The sequence below is a fragment of the Chionomys nivalis genome, chromosome 15 (assembly GCF_950005125.1).
Source record: "Chionomys nivalis chromosome 15, mChiNiv1.1, whole genome shotgun sequence".
NCBI classification, from domain to species: domain Eukaryota; kingdom Metazoa; phylum Chordata; class Mammalia; order Rodentia; family Cricetidae; genus Chionomys; species Chionomys nivalis.
Genome location: NC_080100.1, coordinates 39,320,543 through 39,330,904, shown reverse-complemented (window position 1 = coordinate 39,330,904; position 10,362 = coordinate 39,320,543). Strand labels below are relative to the sequence as shown.

The following is a 10,362-nucleotide window of genomic DNA, read 5'->3' as shown; positions in this document are numbered from 1 at the left end:
ATTCATAGATTTCCCCTTGGCTCACTGAGTGAATCAGTATGTTCCCTAGAGTTAATCAAGAGAAACATGGGAGGTTCTTTGGTTAACTTAATGGACTATATACTGGGAACCAAGGGAAAACTAGAGATATATAATGTGTATATATATATCTATAAATCTTTAAATAATATTTACATTAAAGTTGGCCAGTTTTTCTCTTTTAGAGTAGCAGCTGTAAAAGTGAGTCCTGCCATTTATGGAGTAGTCTTCCTTACTATTGTTCTATCCGTGAGATGTGATTCTCACCAAATGGCAAATCATCACATACTAGATATTGATGGAGCTTGCTATGAACTGCCTCATAAGGCATCGACACTTCTGGGGTTACATACTGTCTACGCTTGGCTATCTAACTTGTATTATGAACTACTTTCAATGTACATACAAATGTTCATGCATCAGAAGCCAATTTCCTTTAACAGTACGTTAAATTTGGGGCGCTAATAAACACTTCAACTTAAATAATGGCATTGTTAAAGATCAAATTACACTATTAGTCTTGTTAACACCACTGGCACACACACTGCATATATAGGTATTATCCTAAGATAAAACTCTTCTCAGAATTTCGTTACTTTTTATTATACACCAACTAGTTTATATTTTAGTTTTTTACAAAGAAAATGCTAAGAAAATTATAATCACATATCAATGGTATTAAAATCATAATTCCAGATTTCTTTACATGTAAGATGGAATGATCCAGCAGCTATGTCCACTGTCACAGACTTTAGTTCCGTTCAATTGGTATGGCACATCCTGCAAAATTAACTAGTCACACACAAAAAAAGTCTCAAATACAGTAAAAATGTACACACAATAAAGGTAATTTACAGTTACAAATAAGGAATGTACGTTATCTTGGCTGTGCTTCAGAAATCTAGGGTCAATAGCCTTAGTCAAGGCACAGAGGAGGAGCAAGCACAGCTGTTTCTAGCAGTGTGTACAATCACTGATGAGGTATGCATGCACGCAAAGTATTCAAAATTGCTCAGTCTTGCTACGAAAATGGATCTGAGTTAAAGGAAATTTTGTGGCTTCCCCCACTCTCCACTTCTGGATTACTTCCACAATCTTTAAATAAAAGTGGCAAGGATTTCCAAAAGCAATCACTATTTGGGTAAATGAAACAAAATACTTCACTAATCCCAATTATTTGTGCCTCTTGGACTAGAAGCATTTTGTAGACAAAGGAGTGTTTCATAAAATTGAAATGTCATTCAGGTGAAGGACAAGATATTTTCCACACACTTAAGATTTCAAAAACATTCAAGTGGCCTTTACATCTGGACCACCATTTGTTAGAGTACTGGGGATTCTGGGGATCCTTTAGTAGCAAATACCAACTTTAGAGGGCTCGGGGCCTCTTGGGGTTAATTTGCTTGCTGGCCTGTTCTTCTTCTTGTAGCGCTGCACGAAAAGATTTCACTTTATCTTTGGAAAAGAAGAAAACAAGGGAGTAAGTATTGTACAACAAGCAATATGGTGCACAACTTTGACAGCATATCAAGCTAGCACTTAACAAAACTCAGTATTTCTCTTGCTCTGTCATCTAGTCCCTCAGAACTATGTGTACCTATAACAAGTCTCATGGATGCCTAGTAAAAGCCTGTTTGTTTTTCAACCAGTTTCTCTAACACACATTTTAAAGTGTTAAGTTAAAATTGTTTTATTTTTTTTTTGGGGGGGGGGATATAGGCAAGCTTTTAATGTTGAAATATGCAGTCCTATCTAAAAGGGAAATGATAAGGATTACTCAGATGTAATACTTCTTTCAATATTATGAGATTTCTACTAAGCCCCACTCCACCTTTTTTAAACTAAGAAAATTTAAAAGCTGAATTAAAGAAAAATAAATGACATTTGTTGTCTCCCAGGTAAACAGAAAAACATTTAATTGCTCTTATATATTCTGTCTATTCCCATGCATTGACCTACAGTCATAGGACTACCAATTTGTCAATAAACTGTCAGGGAAATTACAAGCATGGAAATGAGACATCTTTCTATAGCAGTGGTGCTCAGATGGAAGTGGTTTTTGCTCCAGGAACATTTAGTAATGTCTAGAGGTTTATCACAACTGATACGGTTTTGTCCTTTAGTGGATAAATGCTTGTAAGCAAGGACGCCCAAACATTTTACTCTGTATAGGACAACAGTCTTCAACAAACAATGGCCTCTCAAGCTCTAAATGGTGTCAATAATTATTAACAATCTTCCCCTTGTATGTTTTCATCATATAAAATCTGTTCACTACTAACATCTTAATATTGTGCAAATTTCATACCAAACACTAAGATGAAAGACAGATTACCTCGTAGCTCAGTTAAAATGTCTATTTTCTGCTCAAGAATAGCTTCAAGTTGTGTAGCATATGAGTCAACGTCATAGTCGACTTCTTCAGTCATCTCTAAGAGAGCTTTTTCATCTTCTATCCAGCGAATGGATTCCTAATAATAATAATACAACACAAAATGACTTGTAAACTGGTATGCTTTACAAATATTTATCAGGAGACTGGCCTACAAATCATGAGTTCTGAGTCAAACAATGGAAGCAGATATTCTCAAAAAAAAAAAAAAATCAGCAGTAGACATGACATCTCTAAGTCACTGTAAAATCAATTTTTGGGAGGTGGGGGGCGGACCAGGAATGTACCCTGGCATTCTGTGTGAATGGTAAGCAAGCATTCTACCACTGAACTACATCCTTAGACCTGTTCATTAAATAAAAAAGAAAATACTATGGGGAGATTATTTGCTATCGTGTATCCTAACATACATGACTAAGACATTTTAAAAGAACTGTGTTCTATTCAAAGGATTCTTAAAATTTTCATTAATTTAAGGCCCGTTTGCAAGAAGGCCTTTCCTTACATACCTGAAACACTGCCCTGTGATCTTCTACAACCTGTTCTTCCATTTCTACCATCTGGGAGACAGCTTCATGGAAAGTAAACAGTTGTGGAGAAACTTCTTCTTCCTTAAAACACAAAGTCCAAAACTATCATCTAAAGCTTATATTTTTAAATGTCACTGAAGTTTTGTTTTTATTTTCTTTTCTTCCTTGGGAGCCCACTGAGGAATTTTATGTGTTTTTTTAAAACAGGCAACGTTCTACCACTTAGCTATAGTCTAGTCTCAAAAGCAATTTTGTAAAGTCTTTTTAAGTAATGCCATTTTAATGAAAGTCTAAGTAATAAAAGTCCAACTCACAAGCAAGAAGTCATTTTCACTTAGGAATTTACTAATATTACATGTAGACTTACCCTAAAATGCACCATCTTTCAGAACAATCCAACTTTTCAGTTAACGTAAGCTTATTTCAGGTTTTCCTAGTTAGGACTTGTGATACATGAAAGCAACCGCACAGAGAATATACTTTGATTGAGGCATGGTCTAGCTCTGTACTCCTGGATGACCTGATACTATGGAAGCCAGGCTGCCTGCAGTCTCCCAAGTATTGAGAATACAGGTGTGTAAACTGTACCCAGCTTAAGTTTCTTCTCTTGAAAAGAAATATGTAAGGACACAATCTTTGACTGGTACTATGTATTTCAAAGTGACTATCAAGATTAGTATTCTCATGGGCTAAACTTTTTAAAAAAATCATTTACTATTTTTTTACAGTTAAAAAAAGAAAGATCTCGTTCTCTTCCGTAGAATGGCCTCATATTGGTAGACTTAACCATCCTTTCTGCCTTAGCCTCCTAAATAGGTGGAACTACAGGTGTGTCTGGATGTGTATTTTGATTTGTCTGCATTCCTGGCTGATCTGGTCCTGGATAGGTAGTCCAGGTTAGCATCAAATTCTCAGCAATCTTCCTGCTTCAGCTTCTCTAGTATTGGAATTATAGGTGTGTGCCACCATGGCAAGGAAGCCAGATAGTTTTTTTTTTTAATTATTTATTTATTATGTAAACAACATTCCACCTCCATGTATGCCCGCATGCCAGAGGAGGGCACCAGATCTCATTACAGATGGTTGTGAGCCACCATGTGGTTGCTGGGAATTGAACTCATGACCTCTGGAAGAGCAGCCAGTGCTCTTAACCACTGAACCATCTCTCCAACCCCGCCAGATAGTTTTTAATAGGAATCTCAAATAACAAATAATAATTGTACTTCAACAACAAAAACAAACATGGCAACACAACATGTTTTGGTTGTTAAATTAACTTAAAATTGATCTGGTTTAGCTTTACTTTTTCAGTCTCCTAAGTCAGTTCTATTAATCTGTTTTCTCAAACTATGACTTCAGTAACAGACAACTATGTAGAAGTCTACTTAAAAACTGTTCTAACATTCTGAGTAGAAATGAGAGATGGCTCAGTGGGTTAAGAGCACTGGCAGTTCTTCCAGAGGACCCGTGTTCAATTCCCAGCACCTACATGGCAGCTCACAACTGTCTGTAATTCCTGTTCTAGGGGATATGATACCTTCATACTAATGCACATAAAACAAAGTTAAATAAATTATTTTTTTAAAAAAGAAAGAAATGGCATTTAAGCCGGGCAATGGTAATACACACCTTTAATCCCAGTACTCAAGAGGCAGAGGCAGGCAGATTTCTGAGTTTGAGGCTACCCTGGTCTACAGAGAGAGTTCCAGAACAGCTTGGGCTACACAAAGAAACCCTGTCTCAAAAAATGAAGAAAAAACACCCCAAAAAACAATACCAGCCGGGCGGTGGTGGCGCACGCCTTTAATCCCAGCACTCGGGAGGCAGAGGCAGGTGGATCTCTGTGAGTTCGAGACCAGCCTGGTCTACAAGAGTTAGTTCCAGGACAGGCTCCAAAACCACAGAGAAACCCTGTCTTGAAAAAACCAAAAAAATAAATAAATAAAAAAAAAAAATAAAAAAAATAAAAAAAAACAATACCAAACCAAACAAAACAAAGTCATTCGCTGGGCAGTGGTGGGGCACGTCTTTAATCCCAGCACTCAGGAGGGCAGAGGCAGGCGATTTGCTATAGGGTGTGCATATCTTACTCTGGTTCTCTGTATCTTTGGGAGACAATCATATCTAGGCATAGTTCAATATCTGCTTTGAGAGCTTATGGTTGAACAACCATAGTATCTTTCAAAACTTTGGGAGGAAAGACTGAAGCTAGGATCTCATTTTTAGTTCTCTGTCTTCTATGGTCCTCCCACTTGGACAGCAAGCTCTTTACCCACAGAGTCATCTGCTGAACTTCTCCACCTTACATGACAAGCTATTGCACTGCAACCCTTGCTAGCCTGCAACTTAATATATAGCCTCAAATTTGCTGCAATCATCCTGCCTGAGCCTCCCAAGTCAGGGGATTATAGGTCTGTGCTACATGCCCAGATCACATGCATTTCTTTATATTTGCCTATTTTCCCAGAATATATATTTTAAAAGTAACTGTTGAAATTTGAAATTATAAAATTTTTAAGAAACTTCAAATATAGAAAACCAACCAAATTTAATGGATGTTGGCATTTTAACTGGGGATTTGTTTGCTTCTCTTTTTGTTTTGGGGTAGTTCTGGGGCTGTAATTTTTAGTACAGTTCCTTTATCTCTTTAATCCACATAATTATGACAGGTTGTTTTGTTTGTTTGTTTTGAGACAGGGTTTCTTTGTGTAGCCTTGACTGTCTTGGAACTCACAGATCTGCCCTGAGTGCTGAGATTAAAGGTATGTACCACCAGAGCTGTTCACAGTTTAAAAAATAAATATATATTTATATATGATGCACTTAATATGTAATCTTAAACTCTTTAGTTTTTGTTTTTCAAGATAGGGATTCTTTGTGTAGCCCAGGCTGTCCTCAAACTCACAAAGATTCACTTGCTTCTTCTCCTAAGGGCTGGGATTGAAGGCCCCACTGCATGGTGCTAAAATTTTAATGTAGGCATAAAAATCTGAAAAATAAATAGGCTATTATGAGAGTGCTAGCAAGCCAAGAAATTAGTTTGGATTCTCTGAGCCATACATTCTGTCATTGCTACCATGGTAAAGACAGCAGCTAGACAAACATGGCTATATTCCAGTAAAGCTGTACTTATCTGAACAGATGGTTAGTCCATGGGGTGGATTTGCTGATCCCTGCTTTAGATTACAGTGTTCAGTTAAATTCTGCTATTGATGAAACAAACTAAGGATCAGTAACAATTATGACACTCACATTTTGTTCACAAAGAAGTTTTAGATCATCTCTCTGAGGGGAACTCCCCACACCCCACTGTGTCTCTAAGTCATCAATCTGGCTTGGTGGATGGTGCATTATTGGACGGACATCACCAGCAGCAGTTGGATCTACAGTCAGTTCTTTTACCCTATAAATATATAAGTTATTTAAAATTATGAAAGGATCATGCAGAGATACACAAAAACACCAACCTATTCAATACAAAAGCAATTGAACACAGAAGATTGATGATGTCACTCTGTAGGTCAAATTTATCTGAACTCCGTATTTGTTTATTTATTTAACTTTATACTTACTTCGAGTGTAATTATTACATATAATCGGAGAAATATAACAAAGTATACAGATTAAATATTTCAAAGAAATAAACTATAACTGCAATTAAATTTTATGATAGAAATCAGAGAAGTTTATAGCCTATGAAGATTTTGCAGCCATACTACTCAGCTAGCTAAGTAGGAAATGATTTTATTTTACTTATTGAGAGAAGGTCTCACTATGTATCCCTGAATGGTCTGGAACTCAATGCACAGATCAGGATGATCTGCTTGCTTCTACCTCCCAAGTGCTGGGATTAAAGGCTTGTGCACCAAGACCAGCCAGTCATTTTTATCTCTAATGCCTAAAGATTCTAAGAATCTTACCTTCTGTCATGTTTAAAAACTATAAATCTTAAGTTCACACATTTTAAGAAAGGACATACTTTTTGAACCACAAGGATCATTATTTTTTTCAGACAAGTACCTTTTAATCACACAATGATAAATATGCAAAAGTGACATCATCTTTTACAAAATAAAGGGAAATATGGAGCTTAAATTCTAAATAAATCTTTTAAAGCAAATTAATAAACGACATAAAAATGCAGATCATGCAGTACAACCACCTGCTAAATGAAGTGAAAATGAAAAATGGCTCAGAACAAAGGAAATAAATGAATATCTATGCGCAGCACAATTCAAAACAAGCTAGTCAAAGAAACGAAGCAAGACCTGGTAATCGAAGGAGAAAAGTCGTCATAATCGTAAGAAGGAGAGAGATCAGGGCGACTGCCACTACCCTGGGAGAAGGGAATGTCTGAAGGACTAATTCCAAACTCTTTTACTCTGTAGTACCAAAACAGTGAAAATTAAAAGAGCTCTTGGTAAAGACAGCAATGCACAGTTAAACTTTTGTTTAGAAGATAGTATCAGCATAGTGGAGTATATTTTAGAACATTACTTCATAAATAGGTTTCCAAACACATTTTATTGATCCTTAGCTCGAAAAACCCCTAAATCTTTCTAGTTTTCATCACCCCTTTCTCACAAACTTCCTAGAAACTTCAAGGTCCCATGCTTTAACTATATGACTCACTCAATCAAATCATTAAAACCATCAATGGAAGGAACATGTCAGACCTTATAGGGAGGCTGCTTCCTAGACTCCTTTGATTCACTGAAGAGATTTCTAAATGATGGTAAACATTACAAGAATTAAATGCTTACTTGTTTTTGATTGATTTATTTATTTTGTTTACAGTGTTCTGTCTGCATGTGTGCCTGCAGGCCAGAAGAGGGCACCAGATCTCATTACAGATGGTTGTGAGCCACCATGTGGTTGCTGGGAATTGAACTCTGGAAGAACCAATCAGTGCTCTTAACCTCTGAGCCATCTCTCCAGCCTGGGACTTGAATTTTTAAAAATTGTATTATTATTGTGTGTATTGTGTATATATGCCCCAGTACATGTGGAGATCAAGAGGACAATTTGCAGAATGGGTTTTGTCCTTCCACCATGGGACGTGGAGGTTGAACTCTGGTCATCAGGCTTCTGTGGTATGTGCCTTTACCCATTAGCCATTCCACCTAGCTTGTTTTTTAGATACTTTTCTACACAGAGGAAGTTCTTATTTTTAAAAATATGGGAAAGTCTCCATTTTGATTGAAACAAGAAATAATGGGTTTTTAAAGAAAATTAAGACAATCTCCACTCTAGAAGTAGGTTATGAAGAATAATCTATAGGTTAAAATCATAAATGTAACATGATAAAACATTTAAAACTTCAAGGGGAGAGATCCAGTGAGTTAAAGGGAAGAGTGTAAATTTCATCAAAATACTAACATACATGCATCACATTCTCAAATACAAATATCTTTTTAAACTACGTAAATAATCAAATTCAAAACAAGAAGTGTGTGTGTGTGTGGTGGGGGCAATCTACAAAGCAAACCTGCCATCCTAATCCAAGAGTTCTAAGGACATCTGAAACTATTCATGACTATAAGGTCTCAGTGCATTTTGTCTGTATGTAACAACATTATTGATGTGAATAACAACATATAATCCATACACAGTACCAGAAAGAATTGTTATCACTGAAATGATATATGCATATGTGCCTGTATAAATATAGTACATCAGCAGGAATATTTCCAGCATAGAGCACAATTTAAGAAATTAACTCCCTAATTTTCACTCTAGCCTTAATAATATGAGAATTTCCATCACTGAAACATAGAATAATATTATGAATCATAATTTGTTGAAATGGAAAAATAAATATTCTAGGATAAAAAGTTCAATTTTAATAAAGATGTCAGTCTTACCTAATTATACAACATATTTCTACTCTTTTGTCTTTTTAACAAAACAATTCTAAATAATGTCCCTTTAACAAACATATAAAATTTTACTTTGAAAATTTAAGGAGCAAGTGTGATAAATCTGTCTACATTTTCTGTTTGCTGTGATATAGGATCTCATGTTTGAGGTCAGAATACCTTAGAACTCGTGTCCTGCTTTAGTATCACCATATGCTACAACTACAGGCATGTTTCCCCCAGCATACAGCAAATCACACTATATACTGCTCGAATACATTAGATTTCAAATTTTAAAATGTAGGAATAACTTTCATACCTATTTGCATATCTTAACGTATTAAGAGTATTTTCACAGGATGCCATTCCTGGAGAGATTGTGGCAATCTATAAAAGGGTGGGGGGAAGCAAAGATAAAACCATAAATGCTCAAGATAATAATCCTGACAAATAGCTCAATAAGGTCTAATCTTACAATCCACTTTAAAATATCTGTACTAGTATCTGACCTCTAAGATCTACCTACCTAGTACATGCAATCATAAAATCCAGTTAAAAACATAAAAGATTTTCTGAAGATACCAGAAAGTCATTAAAAATTCAGCAGAAAATGAAGGGAAACACTTAGTAAAAGGAACAGACTGACCCTCCACCTACTTTTACTACTACTAATGGAATAGTATTCTGCCAGAGACAACACCCTACAAATGTCCCACAGGACCACTGAAGTCTCTCTAGGAGCTTGAGGTCCTGGTTAAGAAACTGAAAGGCAGTTTGGGAGTGAAGAAGGTAAACTGTCCTATTAGAAAGAGAGGAAGACTGAGGGAAAAACTCAAAGTTTATGCAGTTGCACAAATCTTTGGCTGACCATCTAGCCTGCCGTAAACATAACAAATTATAAGTAACGCAGTGAAGTGCATGAAGAGATATTTGAAAGAACCTTGGAATAAGCTAAGATCTGCTCCAATGATGTCAGAGTAAGAAAATCCAAGTTTCTATATTCAGATGTTAGAATTAAAAAGCATTACAGCTGCATTATAATATTTCCCACCAAAATAGCAGGGACCACGTCTTAAATAACATAATCTCTCACAACAGAAGGGTAATTATAATTAGCAAACATCTAAAAATTTTCAAAGAATTTTCTATTCATTACTTCAGGATAAAAACAAAACAAACAAACAAAAAACCCAACTTACCATGCAAGTACGAGAATTTTCACCGATGAATGAATCTCTCAACACCTGAGTGAGTTTACTTGCTCGGAAAGGAGTATGGGGTTTATTTCTACCTAAGGCTCTGATGCACTCCTAAAAATTAAGAAAATGTTTCTTACTAATTAGGCTTTATTACAGAGTCATTTTAAGCAACATTTTAAAGGTTTCTTACTTATTAACTTCTAAGGAGTCTGAAAATTCTTTGATAGAACTTAATGATGGTTTTATAAATATGAATTCAAGAAAATGAGTAACAACAAAAACAAACTTTAATTATTCTAAAACAAAAACGAAAACCTGAAAATATAGCCAGTGTCTGAGAGTTTAGGCAACAGGAAAGTTTTAAG

The 10,362-nt window shown here is 35.7% G+C and overlaps 1 protein-coding gene across 6 annotated transcripts in view; it reads right to left on the bottom strand.

The window, feature by feature from the left end:
* Positions 1 to 602: 602 nt before the first annotated feature.
* Kif2a (kinesin family member 2A) overlaps positions 603 to 10,362 on the bottom strand; it is a 74,612-nt gene continuing 64,852 nt past the window's right edge. For 4 of the 6 annotated variants that reach the window (XM_057789747.1, XM_057789745.1, XM_057789746.1 and 1 more), the window contains 7 exons: positions 9,998 to 10,108; positions 9,118 to 9,185; positions 7,209 to 7,322; positions 6,193 to 6,343; positions 2,920 to 3,021; positions 2,354 to 2,489; positions 603 to 1,473 (listed from right to left, as the gene is read on the bottom strand). In XM_057789747.1, the coding sequence (XP_057645730.1) occupies positions 1,388 to 1,473; positions 2,354 to 2,489; positions 2,920 to 3,021; positions 6,193 to 6,343; positions 7,209 to 7,322; positions 9,118 to 9,185; positions 9,998 to 10,108 (768 nt within the window). In that variant the 3' untranslated portion in view covers positions 603 to 1,387. The remainder of the gene's footprint in view (positions 1,474 to 2,353; positions 2,490 to 2,919; positions 3,022 to 6,192; positions 6,344 to 7,208; positions 7,323 to 9,117; positions 9,186 to 9,997; positions 10,109 to 10,362) is intronic. The other 2 variants (XM_057789748.1, XM_057789750.1) reach the window with 1 other exon arrangement.